The sequence below is a fragment of the Crotalus tigris genome, unplaced genomic scaffold (assembly GCF_016545835.1).
Source record: "Crotalus tigris isolate CLP2741 ecotype Arizona unplaced genomic scaffold, ASM1654583v1 scf7180000017946.1269602, whole genome shotgun sequence".
In the NCBI taxonomy this organism is placed as follows: Eukaryota; Metazoa; Chordata; class Lepidosauria; order Squamata; family Viperidae; genus Crotalus; species Crotalus tigris.
Genome location: NW_024096738.1, coordinates 882458 through 902783, shown reverse-complemented (window position 1 = coordinate 902783; position 20326 = coordinate 882458). Strand labels below are relative to the sequence as shown.

At 38.6% G+C, this 20326-nt stretch overlaps 1 protein-coding gene across 1 annotated transcript; it reads left to right on the top strand.

Annotated features, from left to right (window-relative positions):
- The first annotated feature begins 843 nt into the window (after positions 1–843).
- On the top strand, positions 844–16522 carry NOA1 (nitric oxide associated 1). Its single transcript, XM_039345232.1, has 7 exons — positions 844–2142; positions 6326–6490; positions 7355–7560; positions 10244–10375; positions 11586–11702; positions 14841–14958; positions 16154–16522. The coding sequence occupies exons 1-7, from the start codon at positions 942–944 to the stop codon at positions 16381–16383; spliced, it is 2169 nt and encodes a 722-aa protein (XP_039201166.1). The 5' UTR covers positions 844–941; the 3' UTR covers positions 16384–16522.
- The last annotated feature ends 3804 nt before the right edge of the window (positions 16523–20326 follow it).

The window sequence follows — 20326 nt, the reverse complement described above, 5'->3', positions numbered from 1 at the left end:
TACTGATCTAGGAATAATTTGAATATAGATGGAATTGTATATTCCTTCATTTGCCTAAGAGGAGCAATTGCTGTGGAATGCACTGGAATATGCAGTTGATGTTATTCCTAAATAAGTGAACAAATTTAGTTTTAATATTCAAAATAAAAAATGTGTTTTCAAATAAGCAAGCAATAACTAGTTCTGAATCTGCTGATCACAGAATTCTGATTTAGTCAGTAGCTGCAAAAAAGAGTTTTCTACATGCTCCAATATTGGTTGCCGTTAAGTCATTTTCAATCCTAGAAACCACATAATTTTCTCCATGATACCGGTTCCTGTCCCTAACCTGTTCTTTCAAGTCTCCCAACCGTACACGTTGCTACTGAAATTGAATCCATCCACCTTGCTGCTGGTCATTCTCTTGTCTTCCACCTTTCCCAGTATCACAGCCTTTTCTATGGAGCTAGGTCTTTGCATAATTTATCCAAAGTAGGATAATTTGTGCCTGGTTATTTGTGCTTTGAGAGACAACTCTGGATTGATTTGTTCGATTATGTTTGTTTTCATTGCTGTCCATGGTATTACCAGGAGTTTTCTCCAAAGTTCACAGGTTCAATACTCTTCCTACCCTGCTTCTCTAAAGTCCCACTTTCGCTTCCTTTGAGAGTCCCAGCATGGCACTGCTGAAATTATTCAAAACTTTCAAAACTGCTCATTTCTAACCCTTAAAACTGAACCGTAAACTCTGAATTTTTAGGGTTAATTTGGGCTTGAGTTTGACATCCAGCCGGTCTCTCTCCCGGATGCATCAGGCTTGAAGGCCTGAACTTCACCGGAAAGGGGAGGAGCCCCAGTTCGCTCGCTACGCCTGCGCTCCTCCCGCAAAGGTCGCAAGTGGCTGAAGGACCTCGCGGTTGGTCTGACTCCGGTTGTCCCGGGCCGTTTGCTCGTGGGCGGCGATGAACGTCTTCCGGCGGGTTTTTGCTGGGGGCCTTCCTCGCTTTTGGCAGCCGCCACAGCTTTCCGCCCCTGCTTGCGGTAAAAGAATCGGCGCGCTGCTTTGCCGCACCTCGGTGGGCGGCCCTCTTCACTTCCCACTCGGGAAGAAACCCCGCGGACGCTGGGGGGAGGCAGCGGTAGCCGTGTCGCCCGAGTTGATGGAGCAGGAGGAGTTCGTCTTCCCCGAATATGTCCCCGAAGAGCTGTCTTTCGATGAGGAGACGCGGTTGGTGGAGGCAGCGGTGGAGCAGGAGCTGCAGCAGGAACTGGAGCAGCAGCAGCAACAGCGGGCTGAGAGCGACAAGCCGCCGCCGCAGCGCCGAGAAGGACGCCACAAGGCAGAACGATACCAGGCGGGGGGGCGGCCGGACGCTTCGGTGCCGTCGAGCGGAGTGAACTGCTCGGGATGTGGCGCGGAGCTACACTGCCGGGATCCGGCCGTGCCGGGATATCTGCCCAGCGAGAAATACCTGAGCCTGGTGAGGCCAGAAGCGCTCCTGCAGCGGAAGGAAGATGGAGGAGGACCGAGAGAACCGAAGGAGGGGGCGAAGGCCTGGAAGGACCCCGTCAGGCAGGCGCTGGAGGGAACTGTGTGCCAGCGCTGCTGGCTTCTGATGCACCACCAACAGGCCCTCAAGGTGGAAATGTCCCGGGAGGCATACTATAACCTGGTGAGCGCGGCCTTAAAACGGCCTCCTCGCCATGGACGCTCACACCTTGTGCTCTGCATGGTGGATATGCTGGATCTGCCTGACTCAATTCTGCATGACCTGTCCAAGTTGGTGGGGACCGATGCCCACATATTTGTCCTAGGCAACAAGGTAGATCTTCTGCCTGCTGACTCGCCAAAATACTTGAAGCACTTCCAAGAACTGCTGTTGAAGAATTGTGCAGATGCTGGCCTTGTTGATTTGAGCCAGCCTTCAGGAACCCCAGACCAGCGTATAATTGATGCACACCTCATCAGTGCCAAGACAGGCTATGGAATAGAAACGCTGATCTCCAAGTTGCAGCATTCTTGGAAACTAAATGGGGATGTATTCCTTATAGGAGCAGCCAACAGCGGAAAGTCTACTCTCTTTAATACTCTCTTGCATTCTGACTATTGCAAATCCAGAGCTTCTGAGGTGATCCACAGAGCAACCATCTCACCTTTCCCTGGTAAGAGGAAATTAAGGCATGCTTTGACAATTTATTTATTTATTTATTTATGAGACTTATATACCGCTTTAAGTGCAAGCACTCTCTAAGCGGTGTACACCAGTAAGCAATGTATATATATATTTACATTGCCCCCAACAATCTGGGTCTTCATTTTACCTACCCCGGAAGGATGGAAGGCTGAGTCAACCTTGAGCCGGTGAGATTTGAACCGCTGACCTGCTGAACACAGTCAGCTAAAGTGGCCACCTCAGCTTATACTTATACTTAAGACCATTCAGGAAAACCCACATGGAACTTCTGAGCACTCTGTTTAAAAAGCATTACTTAAAAGCTATTCCAAGACACTTCTTTATTTATTTGATTTTTGTCCTGCCTTTATTTGTATAAATAACTCAAGGTGGAAAACATACTTAATACTCTTTCCCCAAACATACACAACAACAACCCTGTGAGTAACCAACCCCAAGTCACCCAGCCAGCCAAGTCACCCATGCCTAAGGCAGGACTAGAATTCACAGTCTCCTTGTTTCTAGCCAGCACTTTAACCACTTCATCAAACTAGCTCTTTTTGCTGAGTTGAAATTGGATTTTTCACATATACCCAATACATCAGAAAATGTGTTAGCCGTGTAAATTCTTCAGTCTTTTTTGAATGATCTGTAAGATTACAGATTTCTTTACATTACTCCTAATTTAAAGGAAATTGCTGGCTCGGATTCACAAACTAGCCAACTACACTTTAGCTACTATATTTTACAAATCCAGCCCTGTTTATGATTCATGTAAACCCAAGAAGGTGGGCTAACAAGAAAAATCTGCTTAAATTAATTATAGCAAAGTATGTTGTGCTAGCTGTGCTAGCTGTCCTTTTGTGAATTTGTTCCAAACTATGAAATTTTTAGATTATATGAGTTAATGTTGTCTTTAGATTAGATTTATCTCTTCTGTGCTAGTTCTTAAATGCCTTGTGGGTGTGTCTGCTTTAAATATATCTACGTGCCTATTATTCCATATGCATTAGAATTGTGTGTCGGCCACTGATGTTAAAAAACCTATAGATCAGAAAAGAGGGAGGTCATATATCCAGTTTGTATTTGTAATTCATAAGAGTTTTAAGTAACACAGCTATATCATTTTTGATGATAGTTATAGAGATACTTTGTTTTATTTTATTTTTAAAAACTGTAATGTGTTGGTATAAAGTTGAGGTGATTCTTCCAGCAGCCAGATCTAAAATGTTTAGTATTGAAATATAGCAATTATGGTGTTGCTAGTCTTGAACATTACATCACCCCTGACAATTTCACTGTATAGATTACATAGTTAAATAATTGAACTGCAATGTGATAACATATATACACTAAGGAGTATTACTGCATTATGATACACACACAAACACCTGTGTGTGTGTGTGTGTGTGTGTGTGTGTGTGTGTATTTCATATGGCAGTGCATAAATATAGCAGTGCATAAAAATTCACAAAAACAACATATAAAATATGTGTCAAAATATAAAACACCAGAGGAATGAATTATTTTTAAAACATAGTATAAGTGATAGATAAAATTATGAATGGAATTAAATTATGCATGAGTATTTACTGGAGTGACAAAACCTAATGCTAGATATGTAAATCATTTAGCCATTGGACAGCAGTACCCTTGAGGTGATGTATTTCATGCAGGGATCCAGGGAACCTTCTGAGGGAGCATTCTGTCACAATATGATATAAAATTTGCAAGACATTTCCACAATCACAGTTAGGATTATCAACCAGCCCCCATTTATATTTCCAGTATTGACACTTGCTAGAATTGGTTTGAATCCGATTAAGGCTGTCCAGATTTTCCTTGGAGATCAAAGCCAAAGGGAAGCTGTGCTGTATCAGACACTAAATTAAACAGATCTGGGTTAGAAATGGCCCAGTCCTGGTGCCATGCTATCTCAATGGCAAAGTGATTTTTGACTAATTGCTGTCCAAGTTTCCATGACAGATTCCAAGATTTGAGTTTGAATATTTGATCATGATAATCCATGTGTATAGGTAATAATTGGTTTGCCTCACATTTTTGCCACTCCCTTTTTAAAGCTAGTTGTCTTCTAAGGTGTGATATAGACTAGCCTCATGGTGCACCCTGGATGTGACTTTGTCACGGCTAGTCTATACATCCGGCTGCTGGATCTCACAAGGATTTCCCAGTAAGAAATAGCAGCATGAAAACTGAAAATGATAGTTTAATGCAAAGCAGAAAATAGAGCTATAGAAAGGCTAAATGATTCTTGCTAGACAACTAATGGTGTTTGAAACCTAACGCTAATAATTTTGGAACAATTATGTTGAGAACACTTTGATGACAGTTGTAAGTTTCATAGTGAGTTAACCAGTAAAAAGATGTTACTGTCGAGTTCATTTTATGGCTGTGAAGAATTCAGTCTTTCTTTAAGAAAGAACATAACTTTTAGACATAACCAGGGCTTTTTTTCTCATAGAACACCCAGAACGGAGTTCCGGCACCTTTTTTGGATGGAACCTTATAGGGTAGGCAAGGCGGGTTGTATGACTTGTGAGTTCTGGCACCTTTTTTTTTTTTTTTAAGAAAAAAAGCACTGGACATAACTATAGTTAAGTGCCATAATTTTGACATATCTCTTAAATGAAAATTATTCTGAGACCTGTGATGGCCTTTATATACAGGATCCATAAATGTTTATGTAATAATATAATGGGTGCCCTATAATTATTATTTTTTCTAAAAATCTAACAATTGCTTTTTTTTTCAAAACTGTTCCATTAATTTAAGTTTCTGCCTTTCAAGTAAAAGAACAATACAGTAATGGGAATCTCTTTCAACTGTTCATGGTTTTCCCCCATCGGTGGCACCACCTAGCCTACTATACTGATCTCAAAAACATTGCAGGTAGTCCTCGACTTATAACCATTCTTTTAGTGACAGTTCAAAGTTAATAATTGAAAAAAGTGACTTATGTGACCACTTTTCACACAATTGTTGCAGCATCCCCACGGTCATGTGATTAAAATTCGGGTGCTTGGCAATTAGCATGCCCCAAGACCATGTGATTTCCATTTGCAATCTTCCCAGCTGGCTTCCGACAAGCAAAGTTAATGGGGCAAGCCAGATTCACTTAACAACTGCACAGTTCACTTAACATTTATCTTGCTTAGCAAGAGAAATGTTGGGGTCAATTGTAGTTTGAAGTTGAGCAGGCTTGGCCCTACTTGAATGTGGAACCAACAAGAAATAATGAAATTTGTAGGCTAGAATGAAAGAAGGGGAGAGAAAAAAAATAGAAGGAAGCACTAGGAGATTTGTTCTATGACCTTGTAAAGATAATTCAAGAACAAATGTACCTGTCATGTCTTCTACTTGGAGGTGGCTTTATTCCTAGATTAGAAAACTAGAGTTAATGTAACTAAACAACACATTAATCAGCTGTCTGTTACAAATTGCCACTGAAATCTTTGAAGGAGCTAACATAACTCCAAGGATTATTTGATTTAAAACCGTGTAAGATGGATATGGTTCTCATCATGCCAGTTTTGGTTTCTGCCATAGAAGTAGTAATGTTTTGGAGTTGTTTATTTAGAGAAGAGGGATGAAAGGGCAAAATCAGTACACTAGGTTTTACTGAAGCTGTTCAGAGCGGTGGGGGATTAAGGGACAAAAGAGGAAGCAAAAAATATTCCCATCTCTAATCCACTGATATTACTAGCCACAGACCCTGGAATCATCAAACTGGGCAGGAAATCATAATGCAGCCCTAGACCAAAAAAGGTATATCAACTTGCTTTAATTTCTGAATATAATAATAATGTATGCTTTGTAATAAATTTGGCCAGTGTAAGATAAGCCAGTATTATTGATATTTCACACTTGTTTAAAGTTAATCGTGGTTGAGGCAGGATTTGACGTGGGAATTTATTGACTCAATATTTCTCCTTCTAACCTCAATTGCTATCCATTATCTCATTTTCTTAATATGAAATCTTATAGCTACAGTTTCTTTTACAAATTTGTTTTCTGAGTTACTTGAGATGTTGTAAAAGCTGTATGTTCTCACATAACATTTTGTGACCTATATTGTTTAAACCTATGCCAATTCTATATAAACCAACCATGGAAATTTATGATGGGTTTTTTCCCCCATTTTTTTCCTCTAGGCACTACTTTGAATCTCCTGAAATTTCCAATTATTAATCCTACACCTTACAGAATACTCAGGAGGCAAGAAAGGCTAAAGGAAGATTCAGAGAAAAGTGAAGAAGACCTCAGTATAAATGAACAAAAACAGCTGAATATTCTCAAAAAGCAAGGCTACTTAATAGGTGGGTGGGGGCTTTGGGAACTATGCAAGTTCTGCAACTCACAAATATTTCATAGCTCTTTCCAAGGCTGTCCAGATATTTAACGCAGAGATCCAATTAAAGGCAGATATTGTTGTATATCTAAAATGGACTTTTTTATTATTGGACTAGAAAGTTCACCTAAATAATCAAATTAGGTGGCTCCAAATTGCTTTGGATAGTTTAGATACTTCTGTGCACACGGAGAACCAGATTTTTCTAAAATGAGTCAAAAATTCAAAATTATCAATTTGGAAACTTACCTGGATGTCCAAAACAAATCATTTTCCAAAGCAAATATTTTAACAAGTACAAATATATGAAAAGAACATTAATTAGAAGATCTATGCCATGAAAATATTTAGAAGAATATTTATAAGCTAAGATTTTTCAGGGGAAGATTCCATTAATACATAATTTTTGTTATTACTATTTCCACAGTCTTTTGAGTCAGGCAGATACGATTTTAAAGAAAAATGCAATAAAGAGACCTCCCCATATTTTTAGTTCACTTATCAGAAAGTAAAAAATACGATGAATGTTTAGAATGTGCGGTGGAGAGGAGTCAGAATTTACAGAGTTAGAGTCTGTTGTACCTCGCATCCACATTACTTTAAAGCAGTGCATTGTTTAACCTTAATTTATTGAATGAACAATTGGCTGATTTTTCATAATACACTACACTAAAATTAAAAAGTGTAAAAAGCCTAATGCAATGGATGTACAAAGTCTAGGTGCTAATTTTTGGTTGAATTCTTATTGCATCTGCTAGCCTCAGAACAACATATCACAAAAAAAACATGAATAATCTACATGTACCTGTATGTCTTTCTGTTTATGATACAGGAAGAATTGGAAGAACCTTTAAACAACCAGAAAAAAATGAGAAAAATCTTGAAATTGATTTTGATGTTGAGGCATTGTCTATTAGCATGGAGGAAAAACCCAAAGCTTCACTCAAAGCTGATACCAAAAAAAATGAATTGACGTACAATGAAGTGAAAGATTGTCGTTGGTTTTATGACACACCAGGGATTATAAAAGATCATTGTGTAAGTATACTGTTAAATTTGTTTGATGTCTAAAACAGAAATGAAACCACTATTTCAGCAGCTTCCTGTGATCTTAATTCTTCTTTTTTTAAAGTGTTGAGGAGCTGAAAATATATTTCATATATGGAGTGTCTGGGCTACTTGAAGAATTTGAAAAAAAAAATCCAACTATAAATAACAACTATGTATAGAAATAGAATTATGGTAAAACCTTTAGCATTTTGTAAATCTTTCACAACACATTTGTGCTTCTTTTATTCTTTAATTTATTTTCAAATATTGCCAATTATTATCCTAAAGGAAAAATCTGAATTAATTTAGCATTTAGCTTTAAACAGCTTAGATAGAATATTAAATGTGAAATTTCAATTACATACATGCTCTATCAAAGCCTTACAAAGTTATGATTATACAGTTAACTGTGCTTTGAAAAGCTGTATGAGAAAGATGCTTCCCCTTTTCTCTGTACATTATTCCAAAGATAATGATGGAAGCATGGATTTTATGCTATTTAGTTATTGAATGTCTAGCGTGTTTTCCACTAGTGATCTGTGTGCTGGTCTTTTCTCCCCTATATAACGTGACTATGCCTGCCCATTGAGGAAGAACATGCAAACAATGTCCGCCATCTTCAATCCCATAAAGCAGCGGACCCCAAAATTTTCAGCTCGACAGACTGGGGGAGAGAGGGGATGGTTCCATGGGAGTGCACACAGTTCCATTTGCACAAGTGGCAGGCGCATTGCGCATACAGCTCACACAAATGGACCTTTGTGCACAAGCCGCTTGCATGGCCTGGTTCCGAACAGGTTGGGGTCCCCTGCCATAAGGCCTTTCAATAGAATAAGGTACTTCCCTTCAGATCCTGTCATTGTCTACTGTATCCCATTTCCAGGTTTGAATCTTCACTGAAATAGACCTAGGATAATCCAATTCATTAGAGGTTCAGTAGTTATTTTACTACAGCCATCTCAATAACCTTGCCTAAAAGGAAGACCTAGTGATAGTTATCTAAGATCTCTGAATTCTGAATCCAGGGAGGATGTCTTCCGTAGCATGTGCACCAGTAGCATGTGCATGTGTCTATGAGGAAACAAGATGACAAAATGCTATATAAATTACAGCATAGCAGCTAGGACACATTCCCCTATCCATTTGTTGATATACCTCATCTCTATATAGGTTTTCACCCAGACTTATTATGAACCTACCACCTTTCAGTCATCTTCGCCAAGAATCATATATTTGAGACTGTTATGTAGTCAGTTCTTCTGGATCAGAGAATTCTTTAAAGTAAAGAAATAAACTTCTGTTACAGTATTGCCATATGTAGGCAGAACAGCAACATAAATTATAAAAAAGGATTTAATTGTTGAAAGGTATATTTTTGCTTAAAAGGTAGTTTTGCTGAAAAATAATCTAGTTTTTGAGAAAAGCACTCCCAAATGCCACAATATGGTACACACACACACACATACATACACACAGATACATATTTATATACAGTAGTGACTGACTGACTGACTGACTGACTGACTTTGGGCCAGTCAGCCCAGCCTACCTCAAACGGGCTGTTATGGGGGAAAGAGGAGGAAGATATTGCCTCAGATATGTTTGCCACCTTTAACAGAGGGCAATGTTAGAAATAATATCCATGTTGTAGCCTTTCTTGTATTTATCCATGTTGTAGCCTTTCTTGTGTTTATTTCCAGATTCCTGTTACCATTTTTCAAACTTTAAATCACAGCTTTTTAAAAAATGTTAAAACTTCCAACATTTAACTTGATTCTTAGCTTGATATAAAATGCAATATAGTTTAGAAGAAACTGGGAACAATACAAGACATAACGTTCACATGGAAACCAACCAGATATACCAGTGTATTTTTCTTTCCCTTCTCTCCATAGCAGTACTTAGTGCCAAACAATGTCAATGAGCGGTTGATAGGTGGGCAAATATAACACTATTCTGAGCCAAGAAGATTTCCAAACAATTACTTTGCTCACTTTTATTAGGTGGCAGCTGCTCAGTGAAATGTTCAATTGTCCTCCACTCATTGTATTGAAAGGTAAACACCAGGCTTTCTGAAACTGATTTAAAAATTGTTTGCCCTGCATTATTGTAAAACTGCTGATTAACTATTGTCCTTCAGCATTCTGAATTTGGTTGTGTATTATTTGAAAACAGAATACTGTATTTTGTTTGGCATTTAAGGCTGCAGAAAATTACAGTACAACTCTAGTTGTGCCTATTCATCTTTGGATTATGACCACTTGAATTAAATTTCTCATTAATTCAATCGTAACTAAGTAAAGTAGGCATTTCAGCACATGAAGAGCGGTTACACAAGTATTATTTTGCCATCAGTAGCATTAAGAAGTTTTACATGCTTCATTGCTTTTTCATTTGGCTCTACATGAACTCCTTCTTAACTGCCACAAGTCAGGCTGCTTCCTCTGTTATAAAAAATGGAATAATTGAAATTGAGTTATATTTGTCTTGAATTGTCACTTTGCAACAGGGAAGTGGATCCTAGCTATTGCATGAGTCTCTATGAATGCTGTTCATCTATGCTCCTATCTGCATATTTTAGCCCCATCTAATATGCCATCTTTTTGTGAGCCAGCATAATATTTTAACGTTTCAGCCTCTAATTTCCATATGTTTTCTGATTTTCTTTTAGGTTTTAAATCTCCTAACAGAAAAAGAAATCAAATGTGTTTTGCCAGACTGTGCCATTGTTCCAAGGACATTTATACTTAAACCTGGAATAACTCTATTTTTGGGTGCACTGGGACGTATAGATTATTCACAGGTAAGAGTTGCAGTGGGAGTTCTGAACTTAGTGTAGATGATGTATAGAACAAAATATGATTTGGACAGTTTGAGGGTACCAGTAATTAACTCTCTCTTGTCCTGCTGCTGCTGCATACTATCCACTTTATCAGAGTTAATTGGGGGGGGGAGGCTGCTGCTTTAATGACTTTGAATATAGCCATTTCTTTTTCAGGGTCATTAAAGTCTTGTAGCCCAGTGTTCTCTTGTTGCATTCTGGGTTGAAACATAGCTTTCAGGAATCACTCTGAATTAACAGAAGCCAGAAACAGATGGGTTGGATTGGTCTCTGGATTAGAGAAGTTTAGCTCCTCTAATAACAAGGCACGAACAAGAATTCCCTTTCGGTACCTTTGGAGGGTTTGGTTCTAGCTTCTCAATGTATCCCGTTCATTCCAACCACTGGAGCCAATTAAAAAATAGGAAGAAAAAAGGAGAGAATGAAGCCGCAGAACAGAACTAATTTTTTAAAAAAAAAATTCACACAGCCAACAGAAACAGAAATTAGTCGCCTCACTCCTGACTTCATGACCAGTCATGTCCCATCTCTGTGTGTATGAAAGGACTTGTGGCAGCTGAAGACAATGATTATTGTATTCTCTGGGAAGCTTCTCCAGAGAGCTTCAAGCCAAAGGGGAGCAAGTATCTTCAAATACTTTAAAATCATTTGGTCCTCATCCGTATGAATTAGATGAAATGTTTTTCCTCAAAAAAAAAAAAAACCAACCCTAAGCTAATCACTTCATTTTTAAATAGGGCAAAATGGAAGAATAATTTAAGATTACATTATTCCAATAAAAGTTGAATAATTCAACTAAAGGGACTAAAATGCCATTGTTTTACTAAATTGCTTGATTTTACACAACTCTTCCAGAGAAAGGGAATTTTAACAGGTTTGTGTGTGTGAATGTGTATTCCAAACAAGATACAGAGATATTCAACCAAACTGAAAATGCTCTTCCTCTAAGGAATTGGTTCTAGGGATGCTTTAAAAATGAGAAGTTCATTCAGTTTATTACAGTAGATAGCAGCCTTCAGAAGCCAAGTTATCAAGAATAGAGAATGGAGAATACTTGCTAGCTGAACTGACATTACGCTAGTTAATAAAGTTGGTTTTTAAAACTTAATTGAATTAAGAAATATGTAGAATTTTTCAGGCACTTTAATTTTCAAACTTTTTTATTCCTTAGGGGAATCGGTCCTCCTGGTTTTCTGTTGTGGCCTCTAATTTGTTGCCAGTGCATATCACTTCAACAGAAAAAGCAGATGCTGTATATCAAAAGCATGCAGGTCAAACACTACTAAAGGTAAGCCAGCCCTTAAGCACACTGACTGGAGAATCTGTTGAGCCTTGTAAATCTCGTTTACAGGCATTCATTATTATGCCTCTTGGGATTTGGACAAGAGAAGCTTTGTTCTGCTGTTAGACAATGCCGTGACTGTGTTGTCTCAGTCAAGTTTTCCCTATCTTGGTGGTCTTCCACTTTATACAAAATGATAATAATTCTGCACATGGTGTCTTTCCAATCTCTGGAAAGAAAGATAGCAAAAAAAAAAAAAACTCCAGCAGGTTTTATGTAAGTTCCAGGAACAAAATAATTGCTACCTGAAGATCACATTTTTAAAAAAGGCTTTACCCAATAGGGTTATGGGCATTTATATTTATGATTGCTAATCTTAAAACATAAAAAATATTTTAAAATCTTACAGCAGGGGTCCCCAACACCCGGTCCGTGGACTGGTACTGGGCTACGGCATGCCAGCAGTCGGTCCGCACAAACAAGCAAAGCCCCGTCCATGGTATGCAGACAGCACACAAAACCACGCACTCTCCGGTCCGTGGAAAAACCTCTCTCCATGGAACCTTTTGGGCACCTCTGCCTTACAGTATTGTAACTATTCAGTGAGCATTCAAGATATAATACAAAGGAACAGTCACCTGTAGGTTCATTGACACCTGGTCTTTTATGTAGAAACTTAACTCTCACCACTGCCAAGATGCAGTCCTTTTGATTGGTAAATATTAAAATGTTCCCATGCATTGTTCTCTGCTTATGAATGGGGTTGCGTGTTCTGTTAAAATTGGCAGCTTTTACCCACTAAACAACTTAAAGGAATTCAAAGACAAGTTGTTTAAGCAAATTTAGTTCATTTCTTCTAACTTAATTGTATGATGGACTGTGGGGAAAATCAATTCTTAGATGAGTGGAATCGATTAAATCAAGTTGATACATAGAAATATAAGGACAGCTCGTTATCTTTTTAAGAAAATCCCATACATTTGCAACAGGAATTTAATTATTTTTTTATTTTGGCATCTGCCATTCCCAAACTACCCCCTTTTCTTGATTTAGGGGAGAGGTTTCCCTCCTTGTTTTATTGCTTTATTCCCCCTCCCCTTTTTGTTTGTGAAGAACAGGCACAAATAGTAACTTGAGATACTTTACTTATGAATATGTATGCTGACATCATCTGTTGTTTATGTTTTAGTCTCATCCCATCTTTCTGGGATGTGTAAACATGAGTGCATCCCTTTGTTGGATATGGTTTCTCTCGAAATTCTCTGGAGTCCCACCAGCGCATGCTGTGTAATAAACACAGCAGTTTAGCCTTGATTCTTCTTTTTGCGTTCTGCATTTGATTTCACAAGATAGCAGGATTGGTGTCAGGTGCAAGAAATCAGGAACTAGAATACAGCTCAAAAGTACTACAAGTTTATTTCATATTACCTATATACAAGAATCTGAACTATTAACAGTAAAGTTGAATTGGAACCAGATAAGTCATGGACTTTAAGGGGGAGGGTTGGACTTAGAAATTCCAAACTGATGATGTGTTTGATTCGGTCCTTTGGCTCAACCTGCTCATCTACAGTTGGCCCAGTTTCCCCAACTTGGGATTACTGGAGATAAAAAGACAATCTTGAGATATACTCTTGTCAGTGTCAAAAATTATATATTATTTTGCTATACTTTTAGTAGAGAGTTTAATTTTTCAATCCTCTTTATCCTTCAGTATTCATCACATTTCCTGTTTGGGATATTTGCTTTACTTTGTGTCCAGCATATTGCGAAGTTTATTTCATTGGCTTTATCTATTTCTCTTATTCTTTTCACCCTGCTAATTGATTTTAATTTTTCTGTGATTACTTCAGTCATATCTCGAAGGTCTGTCTATCTTCTTTTTCATTATCCTTCTTTTTCACTGCTTCTGAATTTCTTTAATCTTGTCTTCTGACTTTTTTTCTAATATCCATGCATATTCAACTGTAGTTTTTCTCACATGAAAACCTACCACTCATCCTCTACTGCTTCACCTAAATCTTTTTTTTAAAGACACCCTTATAATTCAATGCTTTTTTTAAACCACTGGCTTACTTCCAACTTTTTCTGTTTCTTTTACTTTGTACTTTTCCCGTTTGGCTTTTACTAAATTATAAATTCTATATAAACTGATTTAAATTTAAACTGAAGGCAAAAATAGCAGGGCTTTTCAACCAGTGGTACAGGTACCACCTGTGGTACATTGGCACCTGGCGGGTGGTACGTGACCATCCTAGAAAAGTGGTAGCGGGGGAGAGGATTGAGCTGAACCGGTGGCAGCACTGCACAAGCCTGAGCGAGAGATGGCTGGAGCTGCAGGGCTGTCAGGGCTCAGCGGAAGCGCCAGGATCAGTGCCACTTTCCAGCTGATCGGCGCTTCGGGGCTGTCAGGGCTCAGTGGAAGCGCCAGGCTCCAGCTGGAGCTCAGGGCTAATCCTGGCACTTCTGCTGAGCCCAGAAGAAGCACCAATCAGCTGGAAAGCAGCACTGATCTTGGCACTTCTGCTGAGCCCAGAAGAAGCTCCAATCAGCTGGAATGTTGCTGCATCTCCAGGGTTTTGTGATTTACATTCAGATGCTTGGCAACTGATTCATATTTATGACGGTCACAGTGTCCCAGGGTTATGTGAAGTGACCAGAATCTGCTGCAACCACCCAGCAGATGGGGAATAAAAAACAAACACCCACCCTACCCCACCTCCGCTGTCAATCCTCAACAGAAATGCTCACAATGAAAACCTCGGACAGGAGGAAGAGCGCCGTTGGGTGGGCAGGCAGGTGTCTTGCTCGGCTGTGGCTTGGGGGATACTTTTTTCAGTGCCATTGTAACGTCGAACAGTCACTAAGCGAACTGTTGTAACTGTACTTTTATCACTTTTTTCCTTTTTTTGTCACCAAGTTTTTGACACCTTGCTAGGCGACTGGTGGTACTCGGATATCCTAAAAGTGGTACAATGGGTGAAAAGGTTGAAAAGCCCTGATATATAGTATCTATTATAAGTATCTATATATTTATGAAAATTACTAAAGTGTTTAATATTAGTGTATAATTTGCTGATTAGCTTTATCAGATAATCTTATTTTTATTATCTAAAAGACTGTCTTTCTAATTTGTAACACAAGGTTCCAATGGGAGGTAAAGAACGAATGAACGAATTTCCACCACTTGTTCCTCAGGAAGTGATGTTGAAAGGAATTGGAGAGGATGAAGCAGTAGCTGACATAAAACTCTCATCTGCTGGTAAAGATCCTCACATTTTCTTTTGACTAGGAGACCTGTTACAGGTAGTGATTGAGTTATAACTATTCATTCAGCAATCATTCAAAATGGTGCTGAAAGAGGCAGGGTTTAGTCTGTGAAGTTGTGGCCCTTGCAGTGTCCCAAGGACATGTGATCGCAGTCTAGTGCTCAGGTGCCTGTCTTGCAATTATGACATCAAGCCAATGACATCATGCATTATGACCGTGTCATTTAGTGACAAAATGGTGCTGAAACAGGCAGGGTTTAGTTTGTGAAGTTGTGGCCCTTGCAGTGTCCCAAGGACATGTGATCGCAGTCTAGTGCTCAGGTGCCTGTCTTGCAATTATGACATCAAGCCAATGACATCATGCATTATGACCGTGTCATTTAGTGACAACAGGTGCTAGTCCCAAATACCATCATTAAGCAAGGAGACCTGCATTCCAGATTTTTGAATGAAAGGATATCTCAACTCAGAAGGATATCTAAACTCGCTATATTCACAGTGTGAATCCAGATAGGATTGCAGTCAAAAGTAATGCAGTCTTTTAATCTCATTTTAATCTCATATGTAGAAAGCATATTCTCTCCAGCAAATAATTCTGAGACAAGTGCAAGCAGAATACCCAAGTTGCTAGTTGATTGGTGGGAAAGAATTTTATGTCACTGAGCATGTTTTTCTGTCAGTAGAGTTTATTTTATGTAGCAAGTACTTGCACTTCTCTATTCAACTATGAATTTGGCATATTCACATTAACGGGAAATTTAGGATTATTTTACTAAGGATCTGGAACAGTTCCCTTTAAATTGTCTTTGTGGTTCCCATTGGTTTTCAATCCCATACCTGAAAAAGAGAATGCTCTCTTGTCAGACAAGGAAATATTGCAATCTTTTAGATCTGCCTAGTGCACCACATGAAGGGAACAACCAGTTTTCAGAATACTGTTTCCATTTACTGCAGAAAAAGAACTTTCATACATAATGTTTGGTCTTTTGATTCTATTGTCATTATCACGTATTGTTATGAGGGCTTTGAGAATAAACCCTGAAGAAGATTTTTGAAATAGCTCTTGCTTCTGGTCCTAATGTGGAAATCAATATGACTCTGTTGCATCACTCAAATTGAAGTTCACAGTAAATCAAATTAAATGTTTTTATTTGTTTAGTTATAAAGTGATGTATTTCCTCTCTTTAGGTTGGGTTGCAGTTACAGCTCATTCAAATAACAAAATGCAATTAAGATGCTACACTCCTGAGGGAACACTGGTAACTCTCCGCAAACCACCTCTGCTGCCATACATTGTTCATTTGAAAGGGGAACGGGTGAAAGGAAGTTCAACCTATAGAACTAAAAGACCACCTTCCTTTGTGCAAAATTTAAAATCTAATATAAATGAGAAAAAGTATAAAAATAAAGGTTTATAAATAAATGAAATCCCCAGTGTAATTTTTTATCCCAAAACAGCAAATGATTATTTGTTTAAAAATAAAGAAATTAGTTTTCTTATTGTTATTTTGTTTTGGTAAATTGTCACTGCACATTAAAGGTCATGTTTGTTTGCAACTTTGTGGTATTGTACTGTTTTACACTACAGTCTATAGTGTTTCTTTTTATATTTACTTGTTTTCTTTAAAGACCAATATTCCCTTCAGCTTTTTTCTAGTTTTGGTAACCAAATATTGCCAGAGAGGAAAGATGACCTCTTACAATTCCAATAATATATCAAACTTTAGGAAACTTTCTTTCAGGGTTTAGAATATTTATGTAGTTAAATGATCTACATCTGTTCAGTCCCAAGTAATTATTTTACAAATTATTCCCAACCTTCCTTTAAAGATACCAATTTCCAAAATGCAGAATCTAGATCATATGTTAGTATAAACAGCTGCAAAGAAATACAATACATATTTTAAAACAAAATTGCTAGGCTCTTTTTAACAAGGCAGTTGTCAATCACAGGGGACAGAGCAATGTACGCTATCTGTGCAGGCTTCTGTGATGATTTATCACCTGCTTTCCTCCCTCTTATAATCTGAATTTCCTTGAAAACAGCACAGGCCATGGTACTGATCTGTGAAAGCTTACAGAGACTAGTAACTATCAGTTATTTCACAGAATAATTGAGAAACTCAGCTAAATAAATAAATGTACTGTATTTTGAGATTCAGTTGCTTTCTAATATGCAAGGCATCATTCCTTGCTACCAACTACAAAAATAAATGAATGTGGCTGCCAAGGTAAGTGTACATCCAGGCAACTTTGGCATGAAATCTGATAAGCTACTTAAGGAATGAAGCAGGGGAAAAATTATTGGAGATGAGATCCAAAAGAATATGCCAAAATTTTGCTATTTCATATATGAATTATTTTTGCAGGTATGGGACTTTCTTAGAGATACTTACATTAATTCCTCACCATGGTAGCAAATACTATGTGGAATGATACTATCAGTACCACAGTAAGGATTTTCTACAAATGGTTGAAAACTGATCAAAGAGAGAAGCAACCTGGAATTAAGGAGAAACTTCCTGACAGTGGGGACAATCAACTAGTGGAACAGTTCACCCCCAGAAATCGTGGGTGCTCCATCACTGGAGATTTTTAAGAAGAGATTAGACATTCACCTGTATGAGACGGTATAGGTTCTCCTGCTTGAGCAGGGGGCTAGACTAAAAGATCTCCAAGGCCCTTTCCAGCTCTATTCTATTCTATTCTATTCTATTCTATTCTATTCTATTCTATTCTACAATTAATGCAATGTTGCCCAATTTTAACTGGCTATATTATTCATGTAAAAACAAAATTATGTCATTCATACCCAAGGTAATAATTGGTGGCCTCTTAATCCTACTAGAGCCCTCGGAATTCATTTGCCACCAAAGAGAAACAAGAAGGTAATAAACACTTATTTATAGCAGGGGGAAAAATAGGGTTAAGTCTCTGATAGGTTAACCAAAATAAATCCAATCCCCATAAAAAAAGAATTGGAAGAAAAACCAAGCCATTTTCTTTTCCATCAGTTTTTTCTCCATTGCCAAGGTGTTAGAAACATTTTACCACTGAAGTCTTCAATATGATACTTAAAAGATAAGAAAATTGTTACACATAGCTGTTATACAACCTTCTCGCTAAACATTTGGTATAAGCAAGATACTTACCTAACACTTTTAATTATTTTAACCATTTCAAATGCCCATCCATAGTATTTGAAGATGGGATATAACCACACTAGTTTATCCAATAGGCTTCTGATAGTGGTGAGAAAATTATACTAAATTTACATTTATCTTAACTGAATATATTGCAGACCATTCTTATCATGCTATAATGATTTTTATTTGTTTCTTAAGTCACCAGTGTTGACTTCTGGTGTCTGCCTGAACAAGTCCCTGCAGTTTTCTTGACAAGATTTTCAAAAGTGGTTGGCCATTGCATCCTCCTTCCCAGGGTTGAGAGACAGGCTGGCCCAAAATCACTCTGTTGGCATTGTGGCCCAAAATCACTCAGTTGGCATTGTGCCTAAGATGGAAATACTGAAGATCTGTTTCCTAGTTTCTGTCCTGATGCCTTAGCCACCCCTCCCCCCTGGAACGTGGCTGAGTTAGTAAAACATGTTAACTAGTAGGACAACTAAATAATTCTAAACCTAATCCCAAACCTTATTTTTCCCAAATGTGAATTATTCTCTTCGCTTATGGGCAATGGAAAGCACTCTATTGTTAGATATTGTAGTAGAGAAGGCAAAGATACTTTACACCAGAGAACGCATAGACTAATCAGGGATCACCAACCTTTCTGGGTTGGTGGCCTGGTGGGAAAGGCAGGGGCAGACATCTTTATGTGTGTATGCGCACACACCCAAATGTAGTTGCACGTGCGTACAATGGGGCCACAAGTATACGCACTCCGTAAATGGGGCTGCTAGCGCCAGCGCAAAGGTCACACCGAGGCTAGCACTGGCATACAGGGTCACGCTGAGGATAGCACGAGGATAGCGGGCTAGAGCTGGCACGAGTCAGGCCCTCAGCGCCAGTGCAAGGGTTGCGCTAAGGCTAGTGCCAGCGCAAGGGTCGCGCCCAGAAGCCATGGCCCAGTAGTGGGCTGCGGCCCATAGGATGGGGACATCTTGACTAGATTAATACATATCTTACAGCCTGTTTTATGAGACAAGTTAATTCTCAATATATGCTTAAGTCATACTCAACATTCTGTTCTGTGTCAGGACAGTGACTGTGTAGGTGAACAATTTTGGTTCAGACTGATACATCAGAGGCCAAATAACTGAGGGGTAACACAATTTGTGAAAAAAAGAACAAAACTGCTGCTATTGGATCCACCGGTACAGAAATGCATTGTAGGAGCTATTTAAATATCAATACTTCTTCAATCAGGAATGTGAGTGGGAAGCAAAAGCTTTACTCTCACCAGTGACTGTGATTGTGACAAAATGGCAAGATAGGCTTCTCTTTTCCCGTGCTAATAAATTATTGATAAAAGGTGTAGAGAATAGAGCCATTTCTTCTATAATAATGGTAGGAAAAATTATCTTGGGCTGTTGGGGTGGTGTGGCAAATCTGAGCCTAGACATTGATCCTATTGCTGAGAGAGTCTGAGGAAAGATAAGCAAGGACTTGCACCAAGCTGTAGCATGCCAGAAACTGGGTCACGCAAACAAGCAAAGCCCCATCTGTGGGATGCAGGCATCATGTGAAACCACACCTCCTCCGGTCCACTGAAAAACCTCTCTTCATAGAACCGGTCTCTGGTGCCCAAAAGGTTGGGGCCACTGGTGTATATGAAATGGAAATATGAGCAGCATTCAACTATTCATTATTGTAACTATTTTTTGTTTATTTTTATCCCACTTATTTTATTTATACAAACAACTAAAAGCAGCAAACATATCCAACACACTTTCCTCCTTCTATTCTCCCTACAATAAATAATCCTGTGAGTGGGTTGGGCTGAGATACAGTGACTGGCTCAAAGTCACCCAGCTGGTTTTTATGGCTGAGGCAAGACTGGAACTCAAGAGTCTCCTGCTTTGTAGCCTGGTGCTTATGATCACACTATAACTTTTAAGAACTTAGGGTCATCAGAAAACAGGCTGCACTGTTATTGTTCATACAATATGTAAATTTAATCAAACTAACCATAGCTGTTTTACTGTTCATTACAGAAGTGCGTGCTGCCTAATAAAATAGAAATTGTGCTGCGTATCTTTCAATTTAAAGAGAGTTCTAAGACCACCCCACATGAACTTTAATATACATATTGTGACTGCACAAGAATCTGGTTCAGATTTGCTTAATGACAAGACCTATTTCCAATGGGACTTTCCATTCCTTAAGGCTTTGAAGACATACT